Consider the following 15,382-nt stretch of genomic DNA (forward strand, 5'->3'; position numbering starts at 1 on the left):
TGGGAGAAGCCTGGTTTTGAGTTTTGAGCCTCCAAAAGCTCAAAATACATCAAAAAAATGACTTTCTGCCCACTTTTTGAGTTGCAGAAAGTGACCTTGGGAGAAATGGTTTTTTAGGGGTCAAATCAACACCAAATTCAGAAATTCCACTTGGGATGGAAAGTAGACAGGCCAAGCTTTCCAATGAGCCATCTTGCACCTGATTTGGACCAGTGGAACCCACTCAAAAACAGCTGTGAAGGGGCGCGACCAGAACTTCCAGGGGCGCGACCAGAACTTCCAGATTTGCCAGAATTCACATTTTTGGTCAAAAAACACTGTTTTGACTATGGTTGACTATTTTTACTTGTAGATGATGGATAAATGTAATATTTTCATGGCACTTTGATAGATTTTATCTCTCTTTACCCTTCTAGAAGCTTCCATGATGTAAAAAGTGAAAAATTAATGCATGGATGAGTTAGCTAAGTAATAGAGGCAAGTTGTTTGGCTGCCTATTTTCTAGTTCTTAGTTTAGAATTAGTTCAAACTGCTCCTAGGAAGCTGAGCTCGACCCCTAGAGGTGGGGAAAGGAGTTAGATGGTCTAGATGGTCTATATTATGCTCTCTCCTTCTCATTTTCATGGTTGGACTCTTGTGTAAGGAAGCTTCATTGTATATTGTGCATCTATTTCTGCAATTGAAGGCAAGGAAAGCCAGGGTTTTACAGACATCTTTGAGGATTCTTGTGGATTTGATTGTTGATGGTGTGTTCTCTACATGTTCTTGTAAGTTTGTTTATGTGTTTCACATCTCTCTTATGCTTCTAAATTGGACAGATGAAGTGGTAAAGTTTGAACTCATGTTTTGACATGCTCAGCTTTTTAGTTTGTTCAATTTTAATGTTTTCTACTGTCTAGAGAGGATTCGAATTGTGTGTTTGCCCTCTTTAGCTTCTCCTCTATCATCTCTGATCATCCATCTCAGATTAAGACATCAGCACTCATTCCTACCTTGCCCCTTAGATCCCCCTGTGAAAACTGTGCTCAATCCCCGCACCTTGAATTGCACTTCCACCAATTGCCACCAAAACCCCCAAAAATCATTAAATCAACCCCCCTTATCAATTTACTAGCCTAAAATCTTCATTACTAATTGGTCAGCCTAATCATATTGAAAGATCTATCGAATCTGACCCGAGAGAGCCTTCTCATACCTCGTAGGGCTAGCTACAAGGTGAAATGGTTTGATGTTGCCTTGAAGGTTTACCTTCCTCAGCCTAGGGTGAAATCTCAAGCGCTAACAACTTCTAGGGCAGAAAATTAGATACTCCAGCCAACCAATTTGAAATTGGTTGTTGCCATTTCTGGATATGATTAAAAAATCTGCCTTGTGCGAAGCCCTTGTAGCACCCACAAGAATTAAAAGTGTTGCATGTCTATAGATCTGCAAATAGCTCGTCATGGGCCTTATAAAGTGGACTCTTACATTACATAACTATCCACTACTATCTAATGGGCCTTATTCAAAGAGGATGGGTGCACATATCAATTGGGTCTTATTCAAAGAAGATGGGTGCACAGAACTATCCACTACTATCTAATGGGCCTTATTCAAAGAGGATGGGTGCACATATCAATTGGGTCTTATTCAAAGAGGATGGGTGCACATATCAATTGGCTAACTCATTGGTAGCATAAAGTAGGGAGGTTAGGGTAGGATGCTTATATTCTCCTTGATCCTTTGTTTTCACACTTTATTACAAGGTTCTGGCTTTATAAATTAAGATAAACTCTAATGTTTGAAATACTCCAAACCCTGAAATTTTCTTAATAAGATTCTTCTCCTTTATTGGCCCGTCAAACTTTGACTCCTTTACTGATTCTCTCATCTGAGGTGAACTCTTTTCTTCTTTGAACATGGGATTATAGATTTGAGGATGACCATGTAAAATTTTTGTAAGGTGCACATATATCACAATTGACATAATCATATTAGAAAGGATAGCAAAATTTATATTAATGTTGCAGCGTGTACAATACAAAATAGGGACCCTGAGGTACGCTGTCGAACAGAAAGATAACAATTTCTCACCTTTATATCATTTATTATTACAATATTTATAGTATTATACTGGTTATGGTGCTTTAACCACTTGTGTTCTAACTACATGCTTAAATATGACATTGGTTACGTGTCTTCTAATCACTGATGGCAATGTTTACCAACCACTAACTTCAATAGTGGTCATTACAACATACATAACTACTGCAAAAGTACTTCATACCACTCTACAAATAATTTATCATAGTACAGTCCTGCAAATTGTCCATCATGTGCTTCTTTTAACTCTCGGGGCACTTTCTTAGCATCACACAACTCGATAAGATAAAATTATGCCCCTCCTAGTTAGATTTGAAATAGCAGATTTTCTCACAAACTTCTTTTTCCTGTTGATTCCTGTTTTTTCTGCTCCCCATCTCCCTAACTGTGAGCTTTAGATTCCTCCTGAGTCTCTTCATGGATGCAGTCATCTCAAAGCCAATCCCATTTGGGAAGTTTCTCTAGAGCATAGATTCCCTTAAGTTTTTTTCCCATGACTTGGGAAAACCATTCAGTGCCACATTTATGAGGTCTACATCCTCCACTTTCTCCCAAATGGATGCAAGCTGATCTCGTATTTGGGTGATCCTCATTAAGTAACTCGTAACATTATTAGACCTTGATATTTGGATGGATCTGAGCTTGTTTCTCAAGATCATTTTTCTTGTTCATGTTCTGGAACAGGTCCTCTATAGTATTGAACTCTAATGTCCTTTTCATGGGCTGCCACATCTGTTGGTTGTTGAATCTCCTTATCAACAATCCCAAAGGTCATTTTCTTTCAGCAGTGAAGTAACCCTTCGCTTCTAGGGCAGAAAATTAGATGCTCCAGCCAACCAGTTTTGAAATTTCAAACTCGTTGCTGCCATTTCTGGATCTGATTAAAAAATCTGACTTCTGCTAAGTTCTAGTACCCACAAGAATAAACAATGTTGCTGATTTATAGATCTGCAAAGATCTCCTCACGGGCCTTATTCAAATAGGGATGGGTGCATATATCAATTGACTAACTCATTAGTAGCATAAAGTAGGGCGGTTAGGGTAGGATGCTTATATTCTCCTTGATCCTTTGTTTTCACACTTTATTACAAGGTTCTGGCTTTATAAATTAAGATAAACTCTAATGTTTGAAATACTTCTATATTTCAAACACTGAAATTTCCTTAATTAATATTATTCTCCTTTATTGGTCCATCAAATTTTGACTCCTTAACTGATTCTCTCATCTGAGGTGAACTCTTTCCTTTTTTGAACTTTGGATTATAGGTTTGAGGGTGGCCGTGTATTTTTTTTTTAAGGTGCACATACAACACAATTGATACAATCATATTAGAAAGGATAGCAAAATTTATATTAATGTTACAGTGTGTACAATACAATATAGGGACCCTGAGGTATGCTGTCGAACACACATAACAATTTCTCACCTTCATATCATTTATCATTAAATTATGGTGGTTTAACCACTTATATTCTAACTATATGCTTTATATACAATATTTATAGTATTATATATGGTTATGGTGGTTAAACCAGTTATATTCTAACTATATGCTTAAATATGACATTGGTTACATGCCTACTAATCACTGATGGCAATGTTTACCAACCACTAACTTCAGTAGTGGTTATTACAACATACATAACTACTACAGCAGTTTGTTGTTTGCCCATTCAACAAAATTACTTCACTCCGCTCTAGAAGTAATTTAGCATAATACAGTCCTGCAAATTGTCCATAATGTGCTTCTTTTAACTCTTGGGGCACTTTCTTTAGTATCACACAACTTGCTAAGATAAAAGTATGCCCCTTCCTTCAAGTTAGATTTGAAATAGCAGCTTTTCTCATAATTGCAGCTTTTCTCATAAACTTCTTTTTCCTTCATATAAATATATATTATAAAAAACAGGATGTTGATTGCCTGATTCCTAATCTCAGGATGGCTGCTGCGTCATTTCCAAATTTCAGGATTTCTTATGAACTCACACCAGAATATTTTGCTGTTTTCAAATTGCACCCACGAATTGTGTAACCTTGACACAAACTTGTAGGATGCTCCTATTGCCAACAAGAAAATGGTTGTAGCCACTAAATGTTGCTATCCCTGTAAATATGTCCACACTTGCATTGCTATAATTATTCCAAGGTCTGTGAAAGCTCGCTAGTATGCAAACCTTTAGAAGTTTAATTGTTATTGTTATTATTTTTTTTTTGTTTGAACCATGTTGTGGGTACTGCTTATAATAAAATGTGCATATCTGATGCTTGATGGTGTGAATCATTCCATGGATGAGCACCTATGCATATGGTTACCCAATTTGAAGACAATAAACCACTTTTTCTTTATCTCTTAATCTATGTCTGCTTTGAATGGAAAACATTTGCTTTCTTATATGACTTCTGGAAGTGACGTTTTTATTAGCTTATCAAATATTCTTGCAATGGAAAAGTAAACGTCAAAAGTTTTGCATCTTTCCTGAATTGTGCATTTGGTGTTAGGTTGAGGTTTTCTTTATGAGTTCGATGATTCCTCTTCTTTATTGCATTGTTATTTTTCTATCCATATTTTTTGAAAAATTTCATCTTTATTGTTTTATTGAGTATCAAATATATGCTTTCTTTTAACTTGTTGCTTCTTACATTATGCCAAAGGAGTTAATTGTTTGTAAATGATGTAGGAAAAGAGGACCCATATGGACACATTGGATCTGTACTTGTCAATATATCTAGGATGGAAATAGGGAGAAAGCTCTTATTGGATCCTAAGCGAAGTCTTTTCAAAATAATAATTCGGCAATCTGATTCACCAAGCCTTTTGCGAAGGAAAGGAGTATGTATGCAATGCTTATGACTCTGTCTTGTAGTATGATTTGGTAATTGAGGTCTTCTGGAGTAATTAGATATCCAAGTAATGTTTTCGTTGTCAATTTTACAATCCAATGTTACCTAAATGTACGTCATTCAAACTCTCAGACATACGTACATACATAATATATGCACGAGTGCTCATGTCATGAGAGGTGAGTTGGGCTGGTGAAAGTGTGGAGCTGCTATTGCCCCCATCAGGGTTTGAATCCTCAAAAAAATGACATGCTTGCCTCTCACTGGCCAGCATGCCATATAAAGGGCTGTTGGTTAGCAAAAGCTTTCGTGGTTGTTAAGTCGGGCTGCGTGGTCACACCACTATTATAAAGTGTATCGATGCTCTTACCTATTGTTAAGTGTTTTGTGCTCGTCCCTTAGTTAATGGAAGCGTATTCAAGTTTCCACACACAAACACACATATTAGCTCTTGATGTTTGATTACCTTTTAACTTGGACATCAATCAAATGGTTGATGATCTCTCTTTCATTTTCTCTCTCTATATAAGGAAAGAAGTTATATTGATCTCTGCAGTGAACTATTTATTCTATTCATTGATTATTTGGGTATCAAGGATACTGGCCATATCGTTCAGGGTCGTTCAAGTGTTCATTGAATGGACAGTCTATTTTCTCTATGGTGTTTATGTCTTAACTTTAACATATAACACCAGGATTAAGACTTAATAGTCTTACCCCCCTCCAATACAAATATCTGCAATTTTATAACTCAATAATTTTATGAAAACTGTTGAAATGAAGACTACATATAGGTCAGTTCCTGTCCACCTGGTCCCCTTGGTAACCAGTGGCAGTGACTCAGTTTACTAGGACCCCCTGGGTAGCCAGCGGTAGCCCCTGTGTGTTTTCTAGAACAGCCCCTTGGGCATGTGATGTGTCTTCAATACAAGAATAAATGCTTCTCCTGTAGAAGCCATTATTGGTGCTCGATTTACCCCCAGGGTCGCCACCAGTAGCTCCTGTCGGTTTTCTAGAACAGCCCCCTGGGCATTTGATGTGTCTTCAATACAAAAACAATTGCTTCTCCTCTGGAAGCCATTATTGGTGCTCAATTTGGCTGCCATCACCCTCATGTTGATATTGAATGTGAAATTCACCTAACCATCCATATTGTGCACTCCCTTGCTTAGACAACCATCCAATTTACCAATCGGCAAGTTGCAACCAATCAATGATGCACCCATTTTCTTCTGTTAGTGCATCAGGATTCAGGACAAACATTTTGCTTACTTTCTTCTAGGGTAAACTTTCAATAAAATACATATTTCAATTTTTAATCTTCGATTTACTCTCTTTAATTTTTCATGATTTTCAGAATTACATCTTCAAATTGTTTGATGGAAAACATTTCTTTTGGAACATAATAAGTTTCATAGTAGTGTGGTAGGTGGGTGAATTATGACCAATCACAAACATTTCAACAATTTAAAGTGTTTTCTGGTCCAAATTTGAGGTTCATGTGCATCCCATAAATATTATTGTTAAAATTTTATTGACTCCGCTTCACAAAAGTAACTTAAAACACCAAAAAAATGGATACCTCCAAGAATTCTTTTGTTTGCAAGTGGTGTGCTGAAACACTCACTGTTGTGCTTAATTTCATCTGGAACAAAAGTCCTTGGTGGCATTTGCTCCATATTAAACCTGACTGTTGCTGTTGACTTCTCAGAGTTTGTGCAATGTGGATCTGCCACTGTTCTCTTCTCTACAAAATGTTTTTTTATTGACCACAACAGTTCTGGTATTTTATTTCTTTTATAGGTTCGTGTTTCTTCAGGTAGCTCTAAAAACCAGTGTCCTTCACAAAGGTATTTATGTGCTTGTGGATAGGGTTTCAGCTCTCCTTGCTGCAGTTTGTCTAGGCACGAAGAACATCTTTCTGTACACTGATTTTCTCTGTCCACACTAATTTCTAGGTATCTCAGCAGGTTTAGTTATCTGCATACTGATTTGAGGGCATCTCTGGCAGCTCTATCTGCATTTTTTCCTAGGGTGTATGTCTTTTCTCAATCCTGCAACGGTTTGGTCTCCCATGCTCTAGTGGGTATCCTGTATGTTCTCATCTGACTGCAATTGTGGTGTCTGGAACTGCAGATGAAATCTGACTGGTTTGATAGGGTACTCTGAAATTTGAATATATGTGTGCTTCCAATTGTTTCTCATGAAGAAAAAACAATGCAAGGAAAAGGTCTACACATCATTGGTCTATATCAAGGCTGCAGGGGAGCGCCACCCCGAATCCGCTCCCGAAGCATGCTCCGAGCAGGAGCGCATCGGGAGTGACCCCGGAAGCGCGCTCCCTGCCAATTCAGGAGCGATAAATGGACTGATTGGGGAGCAATTGCTCCCTTTTTGCTCCCCTTCGCTCCAGGAGTGAATTTTAAGTGTGGGGACTGATATGGGAGTGATCACTCTTGCGGGAAAAAAATGCTCCTGCTTGGATGAGAGACATGCACGGCCTTGGAGGAGAATTTTTTTTGGAGGGAAAAGGAGGGGACAAAAGAATAAAAGGCCTACTCCCCTCCCACATTGTATCATTTTCATGAGCTTGAGAGAGATTGAGAGGGCTTGAGGAGCTTGAGAGAAAGGAAGATTGAGAGGGTTTGAGCTTGAGGAGCTTGCAAGGGAGATTGAAGGCTTCCATTTGAGAGAGCTTGGGAGATTGAAGGCACCACCATTGGAGAGCCAAAGAGGTAGGGTCTAAACTCATTCATCTTTTTTTCCGTGAAACATTTGTCTTTTTATATGTTGAATGAAAGATGTTCTCTTCTTTGTTATATAAAAAACTAGTTAAATAGTAGTTATTAGGTAAAGTCACCAAGAGGCACCCAAGGCAATATAAAGCAAGGGGCCTCCCACAAATTGTAATCATCCTCTATCTGTTTAATAATAATAAAATATGCATTTGCTGAATAGCTGAGTTTATTTGTGCCATTTGTATCAGAGAAAGGTTGATCTTCAGGCACTTCCTTGCTGCACAACCCTATTCCGTTCTGTCCACACCCTGTTTTGCTGCGTACGTACTATTCTGCCCTATTGTCGCATAAAGTGTCTAGGCACTGCGACAACGCTCAGAGTAAGCGTTGTCACTCTAATCCTTACTCACTCCGTTTGGACTCTCTCCTAGACAAGTCAAGGGGGGTAGTCCTTAAGGGAAACGGATGAGGGTAGCCTGTGGAACACTGGCTCTAAGAGATTTTAAGGATGAACAACTTGATGAATTTAGAATAAGTCTCGGTCAATTGAGATAGATAGACACAATCACAAGATAAAAATGACTACAGACCAGTGCCTTTAATTTGAATTAACCAAAGACTAAATAAATGACAAGTCACCCAGAGCAATTTATAATGTGGCAAAGCGACGATCATGAACAATTAAATGTAAAATGCTCAAAACTTTAACATGTAGGATAATCTAGCAAAATTATCTTTCTCCAACAGTGAATATGATTTAAAACATTTATCGCACCTTGACCATAGAAAAATCATGAAAATTGCATTTAATCACCAAATAACACCAAGGAACTTTAAATTAGAATTTTAATTATTCCTTAGGCAATTAGTTGAATGAAGAAATCAAAATCTTTTAATGTGACGGAATTAAAATGAATCAAAGGGTTAAAAATTAAAATTTTAATGGGCCATAGGCCACATTAAAATTTTTAATGTGAAAGCGCAAATCCCTTTAATTTATTTCATTTTTAATTTTTAGATTTTTTAAAATTTTAGAAATTTTAGAAATTTTTATGATTTTTAATTTTGTAAAAATAAAAAAAAAATAAAAAATAAAAATCAAATGTTACAAAGAATAAAAAAAGTTTTTTTTTTTGATTTTTTTCTAAATGTTTTAGATTTTAAAATTTTTTAGATTTTTTTATTTTTTTTTATGTTTTTTGAATGTAAATAAAAGTGAAAATCAAATTCATAAGTTAAAAATAAAAAACATCAAATGAAACGAAATTAAAATATTAAAAACAAAACAAAATCGAAATTAAAAAAAAGAGAATCTAACTAAAGTTTCAAAACAAATGAAAAATGAAGTCGAAACTAAAACTAAAACCCAAATGAAATACAACAAATAAAAATAAAAAATCAAAACGAACTAAACTAACCTAACGCATTCATAAAAATAAAAAGGAGTGTAGCTGATGATGATGAAGAAACGACAACAAATGGGTGAAGGTGCGAGGGAGAGGAAGCCGCATAGAACGTAGGACTGTTTTGCAGTTTGAGCCAACGAGGAGGTGTGGGCAGCGATGGGGGACGCGGGTTGTAGGTTTGGAGATGAGGGTAGCGATGGGAGGTGGAATGAAGGATGCTGTGGGAATGGAATGACGACGGATCAAGGGGATTCGAAGGGGAGAATGGAGCAACGATGATAGCGAGAGTTTAAGGCAACACGCAGCGAGGGTTTGATGGTGGTAGGAGGGAGAGCTGCACACAGATGGCTGCGAGCAGGCAGAGCAACAAAGAGGGACGAAATCACAGGGCTTAGGTAGGCTATGGCAGCGACAAAATTGAGGGCTTGATGTAGATGGAAAACGTAAACAATAGAGGGAAGAAAAGAGAGTGTTTCTTCTAAAATAAATTTGAAATTTTTTGTAGTGAAACGAAAGCCCAACCAGCAGATCGAAAAACTTTGACCAATGGTAGCCAAAAAACCCCAGAAATTCTGATTAAAATGTTAAATCCTTCTACTTCAGATTTATTTGAAACCCTTATAAAATTTTCCAGATTTAAAACTTTTAAAACCCAAACGTAGACAATAATTTTTTTTTCGAAATTTTCCAGAAAACCCCAAGATGAAGATAGTAAAAGCAATTCAGAAAACCCCAGGCAACAAAGAAACCGTAGCCCAAAATTTAAGATAAACCCAGAAAAACGAATTTCACACCAATGTATTTTTATGCTTCAGATTTATCAATGAAAACCCTTGTTAAATCGTTTCCAGATTTAAAATATTTAAAATCCTTGGATTGCAAAATACTGGATAATATTCCTGCAAAATGATATTGATGAACCCCAGAGATCCAGATCTTACCCTCCAGGGCCTAGATCTAGACTCTATATAGTGGGCCTAGATCTGGACTCTACACAGTTTTCTTCTTCAGTTCTGTAGCTGCACGACAACAAGAAAACACCCAAACAATATATACAATGATAAAACTAAAACCCAAAAAAACCCAAGTCAGAAAACCAAAAGTAATTACAGATCTATGCACATGAATGGTAGATCTATCAGATCTGGGGAGTGTGAATCCAACTCCACTCTCAACAACGAAATCTATAAATTTCCCACATAAGAAATTTTTTTTTTTTTTCAATTTTAAAGGAAGTGCTTAACTCAAAACCTTTCATGCATCACCAATAAAAATCTTATGATAAGTTCGGGATTAAATCAAGCAGGGCTCTTTCAAAAATACGAATCGGGAGTTCGTTGGTCCCACTGAAAACTGCCCCAAACGCTCGATGATCTAAAAATTAAGATTTTCTTGCAAAACTCAATACAACCATCAAAATAGAGTGAGAAAATAGTAATAAAATTCAGATAAATAGAGATACCTGCTATTACATTGAAAATTTAAATTATCACTTAAACCCCAATGACTGAGCAAGATACCTGTACTCAAATCACTCTTCAAAAGCTATTATCAATGGCTAAATAAATTTACACATGAAGAGCGACACATCTTACAAAATTTCCATGAAGAGTAACATCGACGAAGATTAACCCCAAAGTCTTTTTTTATTATTAAAAAAAAAGATTACACAAGAGTTTTTTTGCTTAGCACACGACTCAAAGGTTGGATGAATGGACTAACAAATGACTTCCTATTTAAAGATAAATCCTCTAACAGCTAGTTTGAGTGATCCTCATCAAAGCAATCTCGACCGTTGATGAGGATTAAAATTTCTTTTATTCTCATCTGTCGAAATATTAAATTTTTGAGGAAATTCAAAATTTTCAATTAAATGCATTTTAATTAACTCAAAAATTAAAATTTTGAGTTAATTTCCCCAAAATTTTGACTTTGACTTAACCCCAAGGATCAAAGGCTTAAAATTTATCAACAAAATTTATTTACCTTTGTCCCGGGACCGTTTAAATTTTGATTTTTAAGGACCGACGAATTTTGCCTTTGGAAAATTTAAATTTATCTAGGACCTAAAATTGATTAAATTTCTGGCTTAGGATTTTAATTAATTTTTGGCCAGAAAATTTAATTAATTAACCTATGATGGGATAAAATATTTTTCGAACCCTCTAGACACTTTACATCATGATTTTCATATTTTTTACATCTCAAGGGGGAAAACCCATTTGTAAAAAACCCTCATAGACTACCCATTTATGCGACACAAATATAATCCAGCAGACCAAGCAATTTGTAATAAAATAACCTAACCAAATAGTTAGGATTATTCCCAAATCACTTTTACATAGACTCGATCTAGAAAACTAGAACTCGCCTAAGATCCCAATGACAAAATCCATTTCGGCTTTGGGGTAAGACTAAAGGAAAATTCTGCCAACCATCTGAGAATGGATCGGTGAGACTAAAAACCTCCTAGAATGTAGATCGTCACCAGAAAAGTAGGTTTACCTAGGCAATTACATACACGGCATGGATCTGCTGAGATTATTTACATTATACACATGCATAAAGTGTTTACATAACATCTTGGAAGTGAAACTGATGATGATAGTTGTACGGCACGAACACATTGATTAGGGGCTATCCCTTTTGCGAAAAAATGGGGTGTACTGCTATGGGTCGTTGACACGTGGTGGTCAACATGCCCCATTCTCCATTCTGTTCTCTGCGTCATAACTATTCTCGTTCTTTTTTCTTCATTCCCTCGAATCCCCATTGTTCCGCTGTCCGTGTGATTTCCTCGTTCCGTTCCGCCATCCGCACCTGTCCTCCGCCGGTCATCAATCAAACCCCTTCATCTATTTGCACTGTTCCGTTGTGTTCTTCCTGCACACGTTTACCGCATCACAGTCCCACACTCGTGCACCCTCAGAGTCGTCCCTTATTGTATTCTCCTTTGTCCATCATCGACTAGCCTCCACCTTTTGTTTGCGTCCATCCCTGACTTGTTTCCTGTCGTGCTGCTGTGGAGAAGCCTGCTCAACTTACGAACAGTCAACAGACGTGATCGCGACATCTGATACAACGTGAGGTTCGTGAACAGGCCGTCAAGTCAACTTCAGACGGCTCAAGTCAAACGGGGATGATGACTATACTGGAGATAAGTTAAACATTTAAGTTAAATATAGATTTTATATAATTTATAATTATATAATATATATAATTATTAAAAAAAACTATTATTTATTTATTTTAATTTTATTTTTCTAGTTCAAATTAAGGAAGAAGGTTTAAGCTGGCAGACAAATATACACCCCCACAAACCCGTTCAATGTCGTCGATGACAATGATCGATTTCAACAAAAAATTGATTGATCTTGAGAATAGGATTACCAGCCATTCCGATGATTTTAACCAAAAATTAGTTGATCTTGAGAGTAAGGTTTCCAGACATTCCGACGACATCAAGAAGCTTCAGGATACAACAAATCGGATAGAACAACAGTTTGGGTAGAACCATATCGTATCCAAAATGAATCATAATCAGACAATGACAACGCTGACCGTTATTTGTGACAAGATGAAGATTACACCCAAACAAATATTCCAGGATGATGGAGGTAATCAACAACACAATTCATCAGAGTCTCATGAAAAAATCGAGTCTCCAAAAAATCATCCATGCACCATCAAGAAAATAGTAACCCAAATTTTCAAAATAAGCAGCTTTGGAATTCATTCACCAATCAATAATCTCTGTTCACTCCGTCGTTAACGACGTATCAACGAAGGGCAAAAATCGAGCTACCCAAGTTTGATGGTAACAAAAAATGCAGTGTTGCGTGGCTCAGTAAAGTAGAAGAATATTTCGAGATTTACGATATTGACAATGATGACAAAAAGATTAGGCACGCTTCCATGAAAATGGAAGGTGAAGCATATAATTGGTATATGTGGTGGAAGAAGACGACACTCGCTATTAGTTGGAGAAAATTTAAGGATGCGTTCTTTAAAATATTCCAAGGTGTCAAGGAAGAAGAGTTATTTTCAACACTCATCAGATTGCGACAAAAAAGAGATGTGGATGAATACACTCAAGAATGGGAGACCTTAGCAACACGAGTACGTGGGTTATCAGAATCTTATCTAATCCAATCGTACATCTTTAGACTTAAAACCCACCTACGAGTAGAACTTGAGCTTCATGAAATTATGTCTATAGAAGTAGCAAGACAAAAAGCAAAAGCCGCTCAAAAGAAATTTGAAAAGATACTGTGGTCAAAACCGGAAAAAGTATATTCGATACAAAGATTTCCCCAGTCTGTGAATACGGATAATACAAAATATGTTCCACCACATCTTCGCGAAGGAGAAAAATCTAACGTGGAAATGTAAAGGATGAAAGAGGGCAAGTTGAAATGCTGTGGCGAAAAGTGGGACCCTAAACATAGGTGTGCTAAAGGAAAAGAGACAAAGAACTTATATAACTGTGAAGCAACTAATGATTCAAACAGTGATGAATCAAACATAGAAGGAATAGAAGATGCCCCAGAATTCTCTCCAAAACTAGATGATGAAAGCATTCAACAAGTGTCATTATCGGCTATGACAGGTATATCACAACCCCAAACTTCAAAATTAAAAGGACATATCAAGAAGAACAACATAATGGTTCTCATCGACACTGGTAGCAGCTACAATTTTTTAGACTCAACCATGGTAAAGAGACTTAATATTTCACATTTCCCATGCCCAACATGAAGGTGATGGTAGCCGATGGTAAGAAGATTGAAAGGGTAGGGAAATGCCATAAGGTCAAATTGCAGATTCAAGACTTTAATTTAGAATCTCCGTTGTACACTGTACCATTAGGAGGAGTAGATGTGGTCTTAGGTACCCAATGGCTACAAACCTTAGGCACTTACTTTGCTAACCATCAAAAGCAGTTTATAAGTTTTAAATGGGAAGGGAAGAGGTACAAGTTATATGGATTCCAAGCACCAGAAAATCAAATCGTGTCATCATCCTAGATGATGAAATTGATTCGAAAAGGAGCATCAGCTTATGTAGTACAATGTCACCAATTAGAAATGTTATATGCAAAAGTGATAAATGAAGAGTCACCAGAAGTACAAGAGCTAATTCAGAAGCATGAAAAAGTATTCCAAGACCTGCCCATTAAAATGCCTCCTAACAGGGTAATCGAGCATACAATAGAAGTCAAAGCAGGGTCAGACCCGTCCAACATCAAACTGTATCGATATCCGCATCACCAAAAGACTGAAATTGAGAGATTAATCCAAGACCTTTTAAAATGTAGAATCATCTCAAAAAGTAAGAGTCTGTATGCTGCTCCAGTTGTATTCGTAAGGAAGAAGGATGGATCGTTCAGGCTATGCATTGATTATAGAGGATTAAACAAAATAACGATTACAAACAAATTCCCAATTCCTTTTATCGATGAAATGTTGGATGAACTACATGGTGCAAAATACTTCTCAAAATTGGATTTAATGTCAGGCTATTACCAAATGAGAATCAGGTTGGAAGACATACCAAAAACTACATTCCGAACACACGAAGGTCACTACGAATTTAAAGTAATGCCCTTTGGATTAACTAATGCACCAACAATGTTCTAAGCCACTATGAACGAGTTATTTCGTCCATATCTTAGGAAGTTTGTATTAGTATTCTTTGATGATATTTTAATTTACAGTAAAACTTGGAAGGAGCACCTACAACATCTGGATAAAGTTCTTACACTACTGGAAGAGCATCAGTTCTACGCTAATAAATCCAAATGCACCTTTGGGAAGGAAGAAGTAGAATATTCCGGACACATAATATCCCATGAAGGAGTAAAAGTGGACCCTAATAAAATCAAGGCTATAAAGGAATGGACCAAACCTGTTACTATATCCAAGCTAAGAGGGTTCTTAGGATTGACTTGATATTACCGAAGATTTATTAAACTATGCACATATAATTGCACCTCTAACAAACCTTTTAAAGAAGAATTCATTTCAATGGAATGAGGAAGTAGGAAGGTGTTTTGAGGAATTGAAGGAAGTTATGTCTAATGCCTCGGTATTGGCAACTCCAGATTTTTCTAAACCATTTATCATTGAGTGTTATGCTTCTGGGTTCGGTATAGGTGCAGTGTTAATGCAAGAGGGGCATCCAATAGCTTTTGAAAGCAGGAAGCTCAATAAACGAGAACGTATTAAATCCACATACAACAAAGAAATGCTCGCTATTATGCACGCATTGGCCAAGTGGAGACAATATCTTTTGGGAAATAAGTTCTCCATCCG

The 15,382-nt window shown here is 36.8% G+C and overlaps 1 protein-coding gene across 2 annotated transcripts in view; it reads left to right on the forward strand.

Moving 5' to 3' along the window:
• LOC149164291 (ARM repeat superfamily protein) overlaps positions 1-15,382 on the forward strand; it is a 275,018-nt gene that overhangs the window by 94,167 nt on the left and 165,469 nt on the right. For both annotated transcript variants that reach the window (XM_089432017.1, XM_089432016.1), the window contains one exon: positions 4,762-4,913. In XM_089432017.1, coding sequence (XP_089288143.1) covers positions 4,762-4,913 — 152 coding nt within the window. The remainder of the gene's footprint in view (positions 1-4,761; positions 4,914-15,382) is intronic.

The sequence above is a fragment of the Pinus tabuliformis genome, chromosome 5_1, assembly GCF_031772625.1.
Source record: "Pinus tabuliformis cultivar Carrire ecotype Pingquan chromosome 5_1, CPIR1, whole genome shotgun sequence".
NCBI lineage: Eukaryota > Viridiplantae > Streptophyta > Pinopsida > Pinales > Pinaceae > Pinus > Pinus tabuliformis.